Below are 19,755 nucleotides of genomic sequence, written 5' to 3' on the forward strand. Positions count from 1 at the left end.
TAATCACACAGCAATGTCCCCTCACACTGCACTAATCACACAGCAATGTGACATCACACTGCACTAATCCCACAGCAATGTCCCCTCACACTGCGCTAATCCCACAGCAATGTCCCCTCACACTGCACTAATCATACAGCAATGTGACATCACACTGCACTAATCACACAGCAATATCCCGTCACTCTGCGCTAATCACACAGCAATGTCCCCTCACACTGCACTAATCCCACAGCAATGTGACATCACACTGCACTAATCCCACAGCAATGTCCCCTCACACTGCGCTAATCCCACAGCAATGTCCCATCACACTGCACTAATCCCACAGCAATGTCCCCTCACACTGCGCTAATCCCACAGCAATGTCCCATCACCCTGCGCTAATCCCACAGCAATGTCCCCTCACACTACGCTAATCCCACAGCAATGTCCCCTCACTGCACTAATCACACAGCAATGTCCCCTCACACCAGAACAAACCATCTGCTGGTCATTGGCTAATTGCAAAATCACATCTGATGCTGTGTGTAAATTGTAGCAGTTTTTATATGTTTTTGTGCAGAAGACATATTTGTTTTGTATATATTTGGGAGGTTATTTAATTTTTCTTTAAGCCTAATAGTAAAGCCTAACGCATATTTTGTAAGCAAAACAAATGGTGAAAAACAGGGGTGTAAGTGTAAATGACACCTGACACCCACGATTTGGGGCACAATTGTGTCTAGTTCTGCCCAAGGTCCAAAATCCCTTACGCACGTCACTAAATACACCGTGATACCCAGAGTGCAGAGATTTTGTCACAGTGGTCCTCTATTGCAGAGCATTTTACTACAAATATGTGGCGCCCTGCAGAGCGTTGTGTGCCCCACCTGCCCTGGCGCACAGTAATGCATTGTTCTCTCTTTGCAGCTGATGATGAAATACAAGGACAAGAAGTGGTACCAGTTCTAAGTAACTGTGCCACGGGAGGAATGACGTTTTCGGCCTATCAGGGACTGCGCATTGACTCCAGCATTCTCCAGCATCACAGTGTGCGGCACGTCATGGTGTGTGGGGTCCACACAGGAGACTGTGCTGACACTGAAGGGACAGACTGCACCACTTCCCTGCAGCGTCCCCGAGACCGGCAGCGGAATCACATCTCTACAAGGACTGCTCCAAGGTCACCTCTCACAGGGCATGGCAACTTTTCTAGAGTGTTTTCTGAAAACAAAATATAAGTGTCCTGTACAAACTAGGCTTACCCGCACTCCCGGCGACCGACTGCGCACAACATGTAGAGTCCTAACGTGCATGACTAGAAGAGGTGCATGCTGGGGAGGAAGGGTTTATATCATAGAGACGTGGGAGGAAGGGAGCGTTTCTTACACAGGTCAGAGCAGAACCGCAGTATTTTCCTTTTTGTGCGCCTAGTTCTCGCTGTTTAAACTTAGAGCTTTGTCTTTGCCGCACCTAGAGCCTGGCGGCGTTGTTTCCTGCAGGAGAGGGGCCGCGAGCTGAGATCAGGGCTGTACAGATGTATAAAGAGACCCACACGCTGGGCTGCACTATCCTGTACCAAACAACGTAATGTACAATGTAAATGAGCCGGGCCCTGGGAGCCTACATGTTATGTACGCAGATTACAGGAGGTAGGTACCAGTCGCCCAGTTCTTTCCATAGAATAGTTATACGAATTAAAGCAAAATGTATGTGTTTGAAATAAAAGTGTAATTTGACATCCCTTTAATGAGTGACTGATTTGTGCAATGAAACTGCGCACGGACCAAAGGAAACGGAATGCTAACTGGCCATGTTTTCTGGGCGTGCCGAGGCCACCTTCTACGTCTTACCGCATTAAAACCCCGGCTATCCCGAGTCACCTGAGGGTTATGTATAGACAATGGAAGGACGTAATGTGGCACACTACCTCGCAGAGTAAGATAGAACTTTTATTGTTACTGTAATTACAATGTATAGCTAGCACTTGTTATAAGGTGAGAACCACAGCACAGTGAGAATAGCGTATGTGATGGATGACATACTGTACTGTAGTAATGTGTAATATTCCTCTATAGGAGACTCCGGCTCACGCTAAGAGAAACACTATTATATGTAGTAATGTGTAATATTCCTCTATAGGAGACACCGGCTCACACTAAGAGAAACACTATTATATGTAGTAATGTGTAATATTCCTCTATAGGAGACACCGGCTCACGCTAAGAGAAACACTATTAGATGTAGTAATGTATAATATTCCTCTATAGGAGACTCCGGCTCACGCTAAGAGAAACACTATTATATGTAGTAATGTGTAATATTCCTCTATAGGAGACAGCGGCTCACACTAAGAGAAACACTATTATATGTAGTAATGTATAATATTCCTCTATAGGAGACAGCGGCTCACACTAAGAGAAACACTATTATATGTAGTAATGTGTAATATTCCTCTATAGGAGACACCGGCTCACGCTAAGAGAAACACTATTAGATGTAGTAATGTGTAATATTCCTCTATAGGAGACAGCGGCTCACACTAAGAGAAACACTATTAGATGTAGTAATGTGTAATATTCCTCTATAGGAGACAGCGGCTCACACTAAGAGAAACACTATTAGATGTAGTAATGTGTAATATTCCTCTATAGGAGACTCCGGCTCACACTAAGAGAAACACTATTAGATGTAGTAATGTATAATATTCCTCTATAGGAGACACCGGCTCACACTAAGAGAAACACTATTATATGTAGTAATGTGTAATATTCCTCTATAGGAGACACCGGCTCACGCTAAGAGAAACACTATTAGATGTAGTAATGTGTAATATTCCTCTATAGGAGACAGCGGCTCACGCTAAGAGAAACACTATTAGATGTAGTAATGTGTAATATTCCTCTATAGGAGACAGCGGCTCACGCTAAGAGAAACACTATTAGATGTAGTAATGTGTAATATTCCTCTATAGGAGACACCGGCTCACACTAAGAGAAACACTATTATATGTAGTAATGTGTAATATTCCTCTATAGGAGACACCGGCTCACGCTAAGAGAAACACTATTAGATGTAGTAATGTGTAATATTCCTCTATAGGAGACAGCGGCTCACGCTAAGAGAAACACTATTATATGTAGTAATGTGTAATATTCCTCTATAGGAGACAGCGGCTCACACTAAGAGAAACACTATTATATGTAGTAATGTGTAATATTCCTCTATAGGAGACAGCGGCTCACACTAAGAGAAACACTATTATATGTAGTAATGTGTAATATTCCTCTATAGGAGACACCGGCTCACACTAAGAGAAACACTATTAGATGTAGTAATGTGTAATATTCCTCTATAGGAGACACCGGCTCACGCTAAGAGAAACACTATTAGATGTAGTAATGTGTAATATTCCTCTATAGGAGACACCGGCTCACGCTAAGAGAAACACTATTAGATGTAGTAATGTGTAATATTCCTCTATAGGAGACAGCGGCTCACACTAAGAGAAACACTATTAGATGTAGTAATGTGTAATATTCCTCTATAGGAGACACCGGCTCACACTAAGAGAAACACTATTAGATGTAGTAATGTGTAATATTCCTCTATAGGAGACAGCGGCTCACGCTAAGAGAAACACTATTAGATGTAGTAATGTGTAATATTCCTCTATAGGAGACACCGGCTCACACTAAGAGAAACACTATTAGATGTAGTAATGTGTAATATTCCTCTATAGGAGACACCGGCTCACGCTAAGAGAAACACTATTAGATGTAGTAATGTGTAATATTCCTCTATAGGAGACAGCGGCTCACGCTAAGAGAAACACTATTAGATGTAGTAATGTGTAATATTCCTCTATAGGAGACACCGGCTCACGCTAAGAGAAACACTATTATATGTAGTAATGTGTAATATTCCTCTATAGGAGACTCCGGCTCACGCTAAGAGAAACACTATTAGATGTAGTAATGTGTAATATTCCTCTATAGGAGACACCGGCTCACGCTAAGAGAAACACTATTATATGTAGTAATGTGTAATATTCCTCTATAGGAGACACCGGCTCACGCTAAGAGAAACACTATTATATGTAGTAATGTGTAATATTCCTCTATAGGAGACAGCGGCTCACACTAAGAGAAACACTATTAGATGTAGTAATGTGTAATATTCCTCTATAGGAGACTCCGGCTCACACTAAGAGAAACACTATTAGATGTAGTAATGTGTAATATTCCTCTATAGGAGACACCGGCTCACGCTAAGAGAAACACTATTATATGTAGTAATGTGTAATATTCCTCTATAGGAGACAGCGGCTCACACTAAGAGAAACACTATTATATGTAGTAATGTGTAATATTCCTCTATAGGAGACAGCGGCTCACACTAAGAGAAACACTATTATATGTAGTAATGTGTAATTCCTCTATAGGAGACTCCGGCTCACACTAAGAGAAACACTATTAGATGTAGTAATGTATAATATTCCTCTATAGGAGACACCGGCTCACACTAAGAGAAACACTATTATATGTAGTAATGTGTAATATTCCTCTATAGGAGACACCGGCTCACACTAAGAGAAACACTATTATATGTAGTAATGTGTAATATTCCTCTATAGGAGACACCGGCTCACACTAAGAGAAACACTATTATATGTAGTAATGTGTAATATTCCTCTATAGGAGACACCGGCTCACGCTAAGAGAAACACTATTAGATGTAGTAATGTATAATATTCCTCTATAGGAGACTCCGGCTCACGCTAAGAGAAACACTATTATATGTAGTAATGTGTAATATTCCTCTATAGGAGACAGCGGCTCACACTAAGAGAAACACTATTATATGTAGTAATGTATAATATTCCTCTATAGGAGACAGCGGCTCACACTAAGAGAAACACTATTATATGTAGTAATGTGTAATATTCCTCTATAGGAGACACCGGCTCACGCTAAGAGAAACACTATTAGATGTAGTAATGTGTAATATTCCTCTATAGGAGACAGCGGCTCACACTAAGAGAAACACTATTAGATGTAGTAATGTGTAATATTCCTCTATAGGAGACAGCGGCTCACGCTAAGAGAAACACTATTAGATGTAGTAATGTGTAATATTCCTCTATAGGAGACACCGGCTCACACTAAGAGAAACACTATTATATGTAGTAATGTGTAATATTCCTCTATAGGAGACACCGGCTCACGCTAAGAGAAACACTATTAGATGTAGTAATGTGTAATATTCCTCTATAGGAGACAGCGGCTCACGCTAAGAGAAACACTATTATATGTAGTAATGTGTAATATTCCTCTATAGGAGACAGCGGCTCACACTAAGAGAAACACTATTATATGTAGTAATGTGTAATATTCCTCTATAGGAGACAGCGGCTCACACTAAGAGAAACACTATTATATGTAGTAATGTGTAATATTCCTCTATAGGAGACACCGGCTCACACTAAGAGAAACACTATTAGATGTAGTAATGTGTAATATTCCTCTATAGGAGACACCGGCTCACGCTAAGAGAAACACTATTAGATGTAGTAATGTGTAATATTCCTCTATAGGAGACACCGGCTCACGCTAAGAGAAACACTATTAGATGTAGTAATGTGTAATATTCCTCTATAGGAGACAGCGGCTCACACTAAGAGAAACACTATTAGATGTAGTAATGTGTAATATTCCTCTATAGGAGACACCGGCTCACACTAAGAGAAACACTATTAGATGTAGTAATGTGTAATATTCCTCTATAGGAGACAGCGGCTCACGCTAAGAGAAACACTATTAGATGTAGTAATGTGTAATATTCCTCTATAGGAGACACCGGCTCACACTAAGAGAAACACTATTAGATGTAGTAATGTGTAATATTCCTCTATAGGAGACACCGGCTCACGCTAAGAGAAACACTATTAGATGTAGTAATGTGTAATATTCCTCTATAGGAGACAGCGGCTCACGCTAAGAGAAACACTATTAGATGTAGTAATGTGTAATATTCCTCTATAGGAGACACCGGCTCACACTAAGAGAAACACTATTAGATGTAGTAATGTGTAATTCCTCTATAGGAGACACCGGCTCACGCTAAGAGAAACACTATTATATGTAGTAATGTGTAATATTCCTCTATAGGAGACTCCGGCTCACGCTAAGAGAAACACTATTAGATGTAGTAATGTGTAATATTCCTCTATAGGAGACACCGGCTCACGCTAAGAGAAACACTATTATATGTAGTAATGTGTAATATTCCTCTATAGGAGACACCGGCTCACGCTAAGAGAAACACTATTATATGTAGTAATGTGTAATATTCCTCTATAGGAGACAGCGGCTCACACTAAGAGAAACACTATTAGATGTAGTAATGTGTAATATTCCTCTATAGGAGACTCCGGCTCACACTAAGAGAAACACTATTAGATGTAGTAATGTGTAATATTCCTCTATAGGAGACACCGGCTCACGCTAAGAGAAACACTATTATATGTAGTAATGTGTAATATTCCTCTATAGGAGACAGCGGCTCACACTAAGAGAAACACTATTATATGTAGTAATGTGTAATATTCCTCTATAGGAGACAGCGGCTCACACTAAGAGAAACACTATTATATGTAGTAATGTGTAATTCCTCTATAGGAGACTCCGGCTCACACTAAGAGAAACACTATTAGATGTAGTAATGTATAATATTCCTCTATAGGAGACACCGGCTCACACTAAGAGAAACACTATTATATGTAGTAATGTGTAATATTCCTCTATAGGAGACACCGGCTCACGCTAAGAGAAACACTATTAGATGTAGTAATGTGTAATATTCCTCTATAGGAGACACCGGCTCACACTAAGAGAAACACTATTATATGTAGTAATGTGTAATATTCCTCTATAGGAGACACCGGCTCACACTAAGAGAAACACTATTATATGTAGTAATGTGTAATATTCCTCTATAGGAGACACCGGCTCACGCTAAGAGAAACACTATTAGATGTAGTAATGTGTAATATTCCTCTATAGGAGACACCGGCTCACGCTAAGAGAAACACTATTACATGTAGTAATGTGTAATATTCCTCTATAGGAGACACCGGCTCACGCTAAGAGAAACACTATTAGATGTAGTAATGTGTAATATTCCTCTATAGGAGACACCGGCTCACGCTAAGAGAAACACTATTAGATGTAGTAATGTGTAATATTCCTCTATAGGAGACTCCGGCTCACACTAAGAGAAACACTATTAGATGTAGTAATGTGTAATATTCCTCTATAGGAGACACCGGCTCACGCTAAGAGAAACACTATTACATGTAGTAATGTGTAATATTCCTCTATAGGAGACACCGGCTCACGCTAAGAGAAACACTATTAGATGTAGTAATGTGTAATATTCCTCTATAGGAGACAGCGGCTCACACTAAGAGAAACACTATTAGATGTAGTAATGTGTAATATTCCTCTATAGGAGACTCCGGCTCACACTAAGAGAAACACTATTAGATGTAGTAATGTGTAATATTCCTCTATAGGAGACTCCGGCTCACACTAAGAGAAACACTATTATATGTAGTAATGTGTAATATTCCTCTATAGGAGACACCGGCTCACGCTAAGAGAAACACTATTATATGTAGTAATGTGTAATATTCCTCTATTAATATAATAATAACTTACATCTACCTGTCCGGGATCTGGCTCCTATGCACTGTAGTGTGAGGCCGCCTTCTCTATATAACTGTATGTATTTATGTAGCGGACACAGGAAGCGCACGTTATATTATCACATTAATCACAGGGGACACGGGAGAAGCCAACGCAGTCTATGGCGAAGAATAAAGTTCTGTAAGAATCCGCCACAAGTCCTGAGCTGCCTCCTGGACACGTATCACATTCAGCGCAGCAAACATAGAGGACAATGAGGGGAAACACAGAGAGGCCAGAACGTGTCCCCTAAAGCAGCCTATCCATAGATCCGTCTCCTGCTGGAGCTCATTAATATCACAGGGACAGGTCCTCTATATTGTCACTGCGTTATGTGACATCTGCTTCCATCGCCCTCATGGTGGTCACAGTACATCTCTCTGACATGCAGGAGGATAATTAATGGAGGCTGAGCCTGACTGGCAGCTGGAAGACAATGCATCATGGTGGTCAGGAAGAAGGATCTATTCTGGTATTAGGGGCTGGGGGTGGTTATCTTCCCTCCACGTTATGATGAAGTGTCGCCATTAACCCCTCCAAATCCCCCCTCATCTCACCGCATACCCATCAGCTGGAACACCCCACCTGTCCTCCGCCAGTCTGGGGAGGGATTCTCATATGTACGGATTACATCACTATCTATATCTCAGGATCCAGGCATAATGTTTAATATATATATTAGATGACCCCCCTCATATAAATATATACAGCTATTAAACACAGAGCAACCGACCAGTGGTATTTTATTATCAATGCACGAATAGTGAAGTATGAGCCCCCCCATCACAGTAACAGGTCAGATGGTTCATGCAGACAGACTGGTAACACTTACCGCCCATCATCACAGCAAATCCGCAGCTGCACAATGTCTGACGCTTATTTGGCTCAGGTGCCCAAAAGAGAGAAGATAAACATAAGGTCTCATTTACACAGCTGCTAACCGCCTCTATAGGAGGACATTAAGGAGACATTAGGTAAATGTGAGATACAAATTATGGAAAATGGAGAGTAAACACCGAAATTAAACAAGCTGCTATGATGAATTAGGCTACATATGGTGGGGAATTTGCCGCTACTATTTACTACTCTGTGTTGTTCATCCTTCCACTTTATAACTCTGTCTGTGGCTTCCTGCTGCCCCCATTCCCCTCCTCACATCACGTCACTGCCCCTGTCACATGCAGCCCTGTCCTCACTAACACATCACTCATCTCCTGATATACTCTGTGCTGCTGGGGACCCTGCTCCTCCCACTACATAACTCTCAGTCTGTGACTTCCTGCTGCCTCCATTCCCCTCCTCACATCCTGTCACTGCCCCTGTCACATGCAGCCCTGTCCTCACTAACACATCACTATCTCCTGATATACTCTGTGCTGCTGGGGGACCCTGCTCCTCCCACTATATAACAGTCACTGTAATCCTATTTAGGAGCTGCCCTTTCTGTTCCACATAATATGACTGGGCTCCACCTGAGCGACATGGCATAGAGCCTCGATGCTATCCAGTCATCTGTCCATACAAAGTTCTATAGGTTCAGTGACTTCAGTGAGGCTGCAAAACATATCGTCTAGAGTTCGCCCTCCCTTAGTTAATGCATAGGTATCTCCCACTGTACCAGTACCCACCCCCCTCCCGAAAAATGGCTGCTACAGAAAATGATCGTTGTACATAGGTTACATTTTCCCCATAGTCCATTGAGGGACACTGAATCCCCTCCCTGCACACTCCACACTCTGCTGCTGGTCTTTGTTCACTTGCTCAAGAACATTATATATTGTTCACCCAGCCTCTAATTTGTCTTTATATTCCTCCGTTTCTAAAGGGGGGGGGCATCCACTAGACGATTAAGTTGAACGATAACGATTGTTTGCAAAAGTGTCTAAAACGACCAGCAATGCGCGTGCCCAACGGTCGTTTAGACATCTATCATCTTTCCAACATGCTGGTCAACCTGACGATATCGTCAGGCTCAGCTGTTTCCAGATGATTGATGAGCCTGCACTGACTGACTGCTCGCTCAGTGCAGGCTCATCACACGACTGACAAACGACTGAACGATTACAATGTCATAATCATAGTGTCGTTTTCAGATCTTGTACTCGATACCCCCCTTAATGGTGGGTACACACTGGGCGATATTACTGAGCGACTGCACGATTTACGATTTAGAAAGCTCATAAAAAAGATAACATAAAAAAACCCCCACAAATATAATAAACAGTATACATGAGCCGAATTTCCAGCAGGGACTATAGAAGTTCCTAAGCTCCTGTCACCCCAGTGCTTCCAGATAATCCAGAGACTCATTATCCATCTGATCATTTCAGTCAGGGTTCTGTACTTCCTTTCTGCCACCTCATTTTTATCTGTGTATTAGGAACGGTCTTTGTAGCTCTGTCATATTGGGGGCGATTAAATTCAACGCAAATTGAATAGCGCCGGGAGCTATTCAATTCAGTGCGCTGTGTGGTCGGAGAATGCCGGTTATCGCGCCTTAACAAGGGTGTTAAGGCGCGTTAACCGGCATTCTCTGACCAAAGTGCCGGGCGCGTGGATGTTCGCGCCATGCTAAGCAGAGAAACAGCTGCGTGCCCGGCACTTTGGTCTGATTTCTCCTCGCATCCCCAAGGGGGTGCGAGAAAAAATCCTTAGCGTGCCGAAACAGCGCAGTGTATTGAATAGCTGCAGGAGCTCCCTCCCGCAGCTATTCAACATCGCGTTGAATTGAATTCCCACCCATTGTCTGTAATGTATGCACGCCCCTGTAATGGCGTTCCAATGCACTGACACCTGCATTTCGCCGACCACACCACCCCCAAATGCTCACTTCCTGTCAATCACTCTGCAAAGGGTCTGCATGGTGTCTGCGATCACTGTCCGATCGCAGTGGAGCCTTCACATATGCGCAGTATGCAACAATCACCCGATAACGTGCGTAATCGCAGTTGCGATTGGTAATGAATCAGGCCCTTAATTTACAATTTCTACCACCATGAAGTTCTCCCTAATACATGACTATCGGTAACCACTTACCTGCCTAATATTGTGTCCATAAAAACGCTCACAAATTGTCGTATTTTTAAGATTGAATTAGGTCAAAAACATCTATTTATAATTTATCCAAAACGATTTTATATAAAAAATATGCATTTTTTTTTTCTTGAAACACACAGCATTAATATAGATTGTAAAATATCGACTGCCGATATATTGGACCATCAATAATCGGCCCATAGCAACTTTTTACATTTCCCCTGGTGGGGAGGAGCAGCTGCGAGGTATACACTGGGGGATGGGGGGATGTTGGGGCTGAGGGCTGCTGACTTACATTTCCCCTGGTGGGGAGGAGCAGCTGCGAGGTATACACTGGGGGATGGAGGTTGGGGCGGAGGGCTGCAGACTTACATTTCCCCTGGTGGGGAGGAGTAGCTGCGAGGTATACTCTGGGGGATGGGGGGGATGTTGGGGCTGAGGGCTGCTGACTTACATTTCCCCTGGTGGGGAGGAGCAGCTGCGAGGTATACACTGGGGGATGGGGGGATGTTGGGGCTGAGGGGTGCTGACTTACATGTCCCCTGGTGGGGAGGAGCAGCTGCGAGGTATACACTGGGGGATGGAGGTTGGGGCTGAGGGCTTCTGACTTACATTTCCCCTGGTGGGGAGGAGCAGCTGCGAGGTATACACTGGGGGATGGAGGTTGGGGCTGAGGGCTGCTGACTTACATGTCCCCTGGTGGGGAGGAGCAGCTGCGAGGTATACACTGGGGGATGTTGGGGCTGAGGGCTGCTGACTTACATTTCCCCTGGTGGGGAGGAGCAGCTGCGAGGTATACACTGGGGGATGTTGGGGCTGAGGGCTGCTGACTTACATGTCCCCTGGTGGGGAGGAGCAGCTGCGAGGTATACACTGGGGGATGGAGGTTGGGGCTGAGGGCTTCTGACTTACATTTCCCCTGGTGGGGAGGAGCAGCTGCGAGGTATACACTGGGGGATGGAGGTTGGGGCTGAGGGCTGCTGACTTACATATCCCCTGGTGGGGAGGAGCAGCTGCGAGGTATACACTGGGGGATGGGGGGGATGTTGGGGCTGCTGACTTACATTTCCCCTGGTGGGGAGGAGCAGCTGCGAGGTATACACTGGGGGATGGGGGGATGTTGGGGCTGAGGGCTGCTGACTTACATTTCCCCTGGTGGGGAGGAGCAGCTGCGAGGTATACACTGGGGGATGTTGGGGCTGAGGGCTGCTTGAATTACATTTCCCCAAATGGGGGGTGCTGCCAGGATGCACAGCAGAACCTGGGGACGGGGGAGAAGAGATGCAGAAGGGCTGGGAGGTCCCTCTGAGATTGGCGACTGCTGGATTATATTCGGGGAGCTGCGCGGTGGGCGTTTCTGACTGGTTGAATTGTGTGCGACCATGTCAGGGAACGCACGGCCTGGTGTGGTCGCTAATGATGTGACCATGCCAGGCGAGGGGTGAATCACCGTTATCATTATCCAAACTATAATTTATAATACCTATGGAGCGGTTATACCAGCCATCTTGGCTTCTCTAGTCAGACTGATTACTGAGGGACAGACCAGTGACAACACCAGATGGACCCATAACCTGATGTCACCTGGTCCGGCTTCCTCTTGTCCTACGGGCAGTAACGGCCATTCATCATCTCCAGGGGAATATAGGAAAGAGATTTACAGTAATAGCATTTTGCCTCCTCTTCTGCTCTAAATTACCCATCAGGACCTTCAGTGTGGGGCTAACCTTGGAAAGAATCCCGGTATTGGGAAGAGACGGGGACGTCCACTCTCACTCTTCACCTGGGCCAACGAGTCTGTGGTGGAGCACATGACATCGCCCCCTACAGATCCTTCTCTGCATAGCACCTCCCACATATCAGTTACTAACCTATCACCCGCTCTTATTGCCCCTCATGGCCGCCAGGCAGATATAAAAGAAATGCACCTTAAATGAGAGTCATCTGCCTCACTGTGCGCCCTTCCCCGGGCTTCCTTGTTCTCCCCACCAAAAAAAGAGATTTCCATTCCATTGGTGACCACATCCCCCTATATCTTCGGAGATTTGTTTTGTTTTCCTCAATTATAATCTCATAATTCACAAGCTGCTTTCAATAAATCACATCCTGATGAACTCTTGTAGCTAGATAATACAGTTATTTTGAGTCCTATTGGTAATAATAAGTATAATAGACTAGAGAAGAGAACTGAGCAATTGGGGTGTATTTTATGTTATTTTATTTATTTATTTATTTATTTTTTTAAGCTGAAGGGGCTTTACGTTGTGTCGTGCTCCAGTAAACAGGAAGAATAGGGTCTCCCCCCTCCAAGGTCATAAATAATTTAACAAAATTACAGTTTTATCAGGAATAATACTTTGCTTAGAATCGGTGACCCTTCTACAGAAATCAAAACATTTCATTGCTGTCTCCCACCACTCTAGTAAGGTGCCACGCCTCCTGCATCACCCCTCTGTAGTAAGGTGCCACGCCTCCTGCATCACCCCTCTGTAGAAAGGTGCCACGCCTCCTGCATCACCCCTCTGTAGAAAGGTGCCACGCCTCCTGCATCACCACTCTAGTAAGGTGCCACGCCTCCTGCATCACCACTCTAGTAAGGTGCCACGCCTCCTGCATCACCCCTCTGTAGTAAGGTGCCACGCCTCCTGCATCACCCCTCTGTAAAAAGGTGCCACGCCTCCTGCATCACCCCTCTGTAGAAAGGTGCCACGGTTCCTGCACCAGCCCTCTGTAGTAAGGTGCCACGCCTCCTGCATCACCCCTCTGTAGTAAGGTGCCATGCCTCCTGCATCACCACTCTGTAGTAAGGTGCCATGCCTCCTGCATCACCCCTCTGTAGTAAGGTGCCACGCCTCCTGCATCACCCCTCTGTAGTAAGGTGCCACGCCTCCTGCATCACCCCTCTGTAGAAAGGTGCCATGGTTCCTGCACCACCCCTCTGTAGAAAGGTGCCATGGTTCCTGCACCAGCCCTCTGTAGTAAAGTGCCATGCCTCCTGCATCACCCCTCTGTAGTAAGGTGCCATGCCTCCTGCATCACCCCTCTGTAGAAAGGTGCCACGCCTCCTGCATCACCCCTCTGTAGTAAGGTGCCACGCCTCCTGCATCACCCCTCTGTAGTAAGGTGCCACGCCTCCTGCATCACCCCTCTGTAGTAAGGTGCCACGCCTCCTGCATCACCCCTCTGTAGTAAGGTGCCACGCCTCCTGCATCACCCCTCTGTAGAAAGGTGCCATGGTTCCTGCACCAGCCCTCTGCAGTAAGGTGCCACGCCTCCTTCGTCACCCCTCTGTAGTAAGGTGCCACGCCTCCTGCATCACCCCTCTGTAGTAAGGTGCCATGCCTCCTGCATCACCCCTCTGTAGAAAGGTGCCACGCCTCCTGCATCACCCCTCTGTAGTAAGATCCCACGCCTCCTGCATCACCCCTCTGTAAAAAGGTGCCATGGTTCCTGCACCAGCCCTCTGCAGTAAGGTGCCACGCCTCCTGCATCACCCCTCTGTAGTAAGGTGCCACGCCTCCTGCATCACCCCTCTGTAGTAAGGTGCCACATCTCCTGCATCACCCCTCTGTAGTAAGGTGCCACGTCTCCTGCATCACCCCTCTGTAGTAAGGTGCCACGTCTCCTGCATCACCCCTCTGTAGTAAGGTGCCACGCCTCCTGCATCACCCCACTGTAGTAAGGTGCCACACCTTCTGCATCACCCCTCTGTAATAAGGTGCCACGCCTCCTGCATCACCCCTCTGTAGTAAGGTGCCACGCCTCCTGCATCACCCCTCTGTAGAAAGGTGCCATGGCTCCTGCATCACACCTCTGTAGTAAGGTGCCACGCCTCCTGCATCACCTCTCTGTAGTAAGGTGCCAAGCCTCCTGCATCAGCTCTCTGTAGTAAGGTGCCATGCCTCCTGCATCACCCCTCTTTCAGGGCCATCCTGCTATAGGAGGTCATTCATTGTGGTCCTGCAAGACACAGTGCACCCTAAATCTCCCCTTTCCACCCTTTTCGCTCTTATGCCACAAGACGTCCTGGTGGAATTGGGAAAATCCTCAACAAAGTCACCTGATAGTGCTGCATTCTGTAGTCTGTTATTTTACAGGTAGGCCCAGACTTTATGCAGATACCAATACATACACAGGTAGGGGGATTTAACATTCAGTGAGAGAGATGGGGGTGGTAGATGACAGCAAGAAAGTGGAGGGGAGGGGGGCAAAGATAAAAAAGACACAGGGGAGACATGAAGCTGGAAAGGCACGTGGGGCAGCATGAGGCTTTAGAGACAAATGAATGAGGCTGCAGAGACATGGGTGGCTGGTGCTTGAGGCTGGAGAGACACGGGAGGCTGGTGCATGAGGCTGGAGAGACACGGGGTGGAGGCTGGAGAGACATGGAGGGGGGCATGAGGCTGGAGAGACACGGGTGGCTGATGCATGAGGCTGTGGAGACACAGGGCGGAGGTAGGAATGATGCTGGAGAGACACAAGGTGGGGCATGAGGCTGGAGAGACACGGAGGGAAGTACATAAGGCTGTAGAGAACATTGAGAAATGGGGATGGAGAGACAGACAGGGATGAGGCTATATGGCAGCCACTGTAACCAGTTACCCAGCAAATGACAGGTCAAAAATACTAGTGTACATATAATGAAGGCCGCACATTTCTGCTGAGAAATTGGCTTTATTTGGTCAATGCTAACTCCAGAGGAAAAGATGATAAAATCCTGTACAGCTGGATGCGTGATGAGCAGATAATAAAAATATACATTAGGAACATAAATATATCTTCCAAAAATATACATTGTACAATACACATAAATATTTCTGTATTACGCCGCTCTCTCGCTCTGATTTTATCTATGCGAGAGAGCGGAATAATACAGAAATATTTATGTATAGATTCAGGTCTTATACTCATTCAGCAGTTTTACACATTTCATGTTTTTAAAAAAAATAAATTTTATTTCATGGAATTGCCAGTGTCCCGAGACGGACGTCCATATGCAAAACGCCATCACAGCGACTGGTATTAACCCTTTCCATGGACCCAGCCATGGAATCATCATCATCTGGTCATGTTCAATTAATTTGGTGTGTGACTGGAATGGGGAATAATTCATCCTCTACAGGTCACAGTCTTGTAGCTCACCCCAGCTGGGACCAAACTTCACCTTCACTTTCAGGATAACCGATAATCTCACCGCGTTCTCCATCTCGCACTTCATGATCTGCGCCACCTGCAGGGAATGAACCGGTCACATGAACACTTTCATCCTCGGCACACTTACTCACTGCACCACATCCCTGTGTACAGAGCTGGGGACGTCTGTAACCGGCCCTGGGGCATTTATAGGCAGAACTCGCTCTGCGCACCTTATTACTGGGATCTTCCCATCACACCCAATGTAGCAGGACCGGATCTCTCAGTCTCTGCAGTCGCCCAGGTGTATCTGACTGTACACGAGTCTGAGCAGACGGGGGATACAGGCGTTACATGACCACAGCAGTCACATGACGTGTTACACCCGTCTCTGGGAATTAGGGGGAACTGATAACAGCTCATGAGACTAATTGGAAGCAGCAGATGTACGGAGCAGCGAGCGGAACACTGTGCACTACAGAAACCAGCACAATGTCAGCGGTTAGACGCCGCCTGGGGACCTTCGTTACAGATCGGCTGCTGTGACCTTCTGAAACACCCTGCCTGCCGCCATAGGGGAACGTCACATATGTCCCAACGCCCCCACAATAACAGCCGTCTGCATTCATTCATAACACAAGACATGTGAGAGGAGGGGGCGACGTGTACAGGCACGAGGGGGGGTTGGGTGTAAATGTAAACATTGGGAAAAGGGTGAGGGGATGGTGTAGGGTCCCCCGATACACGCAGGGTATTATGGGTACAGTCAGTACCTGAATCATGTCGTCTTCCGATGCCTCGTACAGCAGCTCATCGTGCAGCTGCAGAATGAAGAACGCCCCTCGGGTCGGCGGGGAATAGATCGCTTTCTTATCCGACCGTCCTGAAAATACATGAGGCGCAATTATTATATAACGTTCCACAGCGTATTTCCACCTGTGTGTGGTCGGTAACAATCACACTGGCCAAGTAACGATAATCTGACCGTATAACTAATCACCAGAATAACACATAATGTAACGTGCATCACACTATCTAATCATATACAGTATAATCCATAGGAGACCTGTAACTATCACACTATCTAATCATATACAGTATAATCCATAGGAGACCTGTAACTATCACACTATCTAATCATATACAGTATAATCCATAGGAGACCTGTAACTATCACACTATCTAATCATATACAGTATAATCCATAGGAGACCTGTAACTATCACACTATCTAATCATATACAGTTTAATCCATAGGAGACCTGTAACTATCACACTATCTAATCATATACAGTATAATCCATAGGAGACCTGTAACTATCACACTATCTAATCATATACAGTATAATCCATAGGAGACCTGTAACTATCACACTATCTAATCATATACAGTATAATCCATAGGAGACCTGTAACTATCACACTATCTAATCATATACAGTATTATCCATAGGAGACCAGTAACTATCACACTATCTAATCATATACAGTATTATCCATAGGAGACCTGTAACTATCACACTATCTAATCATATACAGTATAATCCATAGGAGACCTGTAACTATCACACTATCTAATCATATACAGTATAATCCTTAGGAGAACTGTAACTATCACACTATCTAATCATATACAGTATAATCCATAGGAGAACTGTAACTATCACACTATCTAATCCTATACAGTATTATCCATAGGAGAACTGTAACTATCACCCTATCTAATCATATACAGTATAATCCATAGGAGACCTGAAACTATCACACTATCTAATCCTATACAGTATTATCCATAGGAGAACTGTAACTATCACACTATCTAATCATATACAGTATAATCCATAGGAGACCTGTAACTATCACACTATCTAATCATATACAGTATTATCCATAGGAGACCTGTAGTATCACACTATCTAATCATATACAGTATAAACCATAGGAGACCTGTAACTATCACACTATCTAATCATATACAGTATAATCCATAGGAGACCTGTAACTATCACACTATCTAATCATATACAGTATAATCCATAGAACTGTAATATCACACTATCTAATCATATACAGTATAATCCATAGGAGACCTGTAACTATCACACTATCTAATCATATACAGTATAATCCATAGGAGACCTGTAATATCACACTATCTAATCATATACAGTATAATCCATAGGAGACCTGTAACTATCACACTATCTAATCATATACAGTATAATCCATAGGAGAAGTGTAACTATCACACTATCTAATCATATACAGTATAATCCATAGGAGACCTGTAACTATCACACTATCTAATCATATACAGTATAATCCACAGGAGACCTGTAACTATCACACTATCTAATCATATACAGTATAATCCATAGGAGACCAGTAACTATCACACTATCTAATCATATACAGTATAATCCATAGAACTGTAACTATCACACTAATCATATACAGTATAATCCATAGGAGACCTGTAACTATCACACTATCTAATCATATACAGTATAAACCATAGGAGACCTGTAACTATCACACTATCTAATCATATACAGTATAATCCATAGGAGACCTGTAACTATCACACTATCTAATCATATACAGTATAATCCATAGGAGACCTGTAACTATCACACTATCTAATCATATACAGTATTATCCATAGGAGACCTGTAACTATCACACTATCTAATCATATACAGTATAATCCATAGGAGACCAGTAACTATCACACTATCTAATCCTATACAGTATTATCCATAGGAGAACTGTAACTATCACACTATCTAATCATATACAGTATAATCCATAGGAGACCTGAAACTATCACACTATCTAATCCTATACAGTATTATCCATAGGAGAACTGTAACTATCACACTATCTAATCATATACAGTATAAACCATAGGAGACCTGTAACTATCACACTATCTAATCATATACAGTATAATCCATAGAACTGTAATATCACACTATCTAATCATATACAGTATAATCCATAGGAGACCTGTAACTATCACGCTATCTAATCATATACAGTATAATCCATAGGAGACCTGTAATATCACACTATCTAATCATATACAGTATAATCCATAGGAGACCTGTAACTATCACACTATCTAATCATATACAGTATAATCCATAGGAGACCTGTAACTATCACACTATCTAATCATATACAGTATAATCCACAGGAGACCTGTAACTATCACACTATCTAATCATATACAGTATAATCCATAGGAGACCAGTAACTATCACACTATCTAATCATATACAGTATAATCCATAGAACTGTAACTATCACACTAATCATATACAGTATAATCCATAGGAGACCTGTAACTATCACACTATCTAATCATATACAGTATAAACCATAGGAGACCTGTAACTATCACACTATCTAATCATATACAGTATAATCCATAGGAGACCTGTAACTATCACACTATCTAATCATATACAGTATAATCCATAGAACTGTAATATCACACTATCTAATCATATACAGTATAATCCATAGGAGACCTGTAACTATCACACTATCTAATCATATACAGTATAATCCATAGGAGACCTGTAACTATCACACTATCTAATCATATACAGTATTATCCATAGGAGACCTGTAACTATCAAACTATCTAATCATATACAGTATAATCCATAGGAGACCTGTAACTATCACATATCTAATCATATACAGTATTATCCATAGGAGACCTGTAACTATCACACTATCTAATCATATACAGTATTATCCATAGGAGACCTGTAACTATCACACTATCTAATCATATACAGTATAATCCATAGGAGAACTGTAATATCACACTATCTAATCATAT

General features: G+C 43.7%; 2 protein-coding genes across 10 annotated transcripts in view; one reads left to right on the plus strand and one right to left on the minus strand.

Annotated features, from left to right (window-relative positions):
- STXBP5L (syntaxin binding protein 5L) overlaps positions 1 to 1,732 on the plus strand; it is a 581,790-nt gene extending 580,058 nt beyond the window's left edge. For all 9 annotated transcript variants that reach the window (XM_088455906.1, XM_088455901.1, XM_088455909.1 and 6 more), the window contains one exon: positions 913 to 1,732. In XM_088455906.1, coding sequence (XP_088312032.1) covers positions 913 to 954 — 42 coding nt within the window. In that variant the 3' untranslated portion in view covers positions 955 to 1,732. The remainder of the gene's footprint in view (positions 1 to 912) is intronic.
- Positions 1,733 to 15,432: 13,700 nt separating this feature from the next.
- The window catches only part of POLQ (DNA polymerase theta), a 225,038-nt gene continuing 220,715 nt past the window's right edge, over positions 15,433 to 19,755 (minus strand). Inside the window, exons 30-31 of the mRNA XM_088455888.1 lie at positions 16,673 to 16,782; positions 15,433 to 15,996 (exon numbers count right to left, since the gene is read on the minus strand). Of these exons, the coding sequence (XP_088312014.1) occupies positions 15,883 to 15,996; positions 16,673 to 16,782 (224 nt within the window). The 3' untranslated portion in view covers positions 15,433 to 15,882. The remainder of the gene's footprint in view (positions 15,997 to 16,672; positions 16,783 to 19,755) is intronic.

Source organism: Taudactylus pleione, unplaced genomic scaffold (genome assembly GCF_031769625.1).
Source record: "Taudactylus pleione unplaced genomic scaffold, aTauple2 ptg000677l, whole genome shotgun sequence".
Taxonomy (NCBI): domain Eukaryota; kingdom Metazoa; phylum Chordata; class Amphibia; order Anura; family Myobatrachidae; genus Taudactylus; species Taudactylus pleione.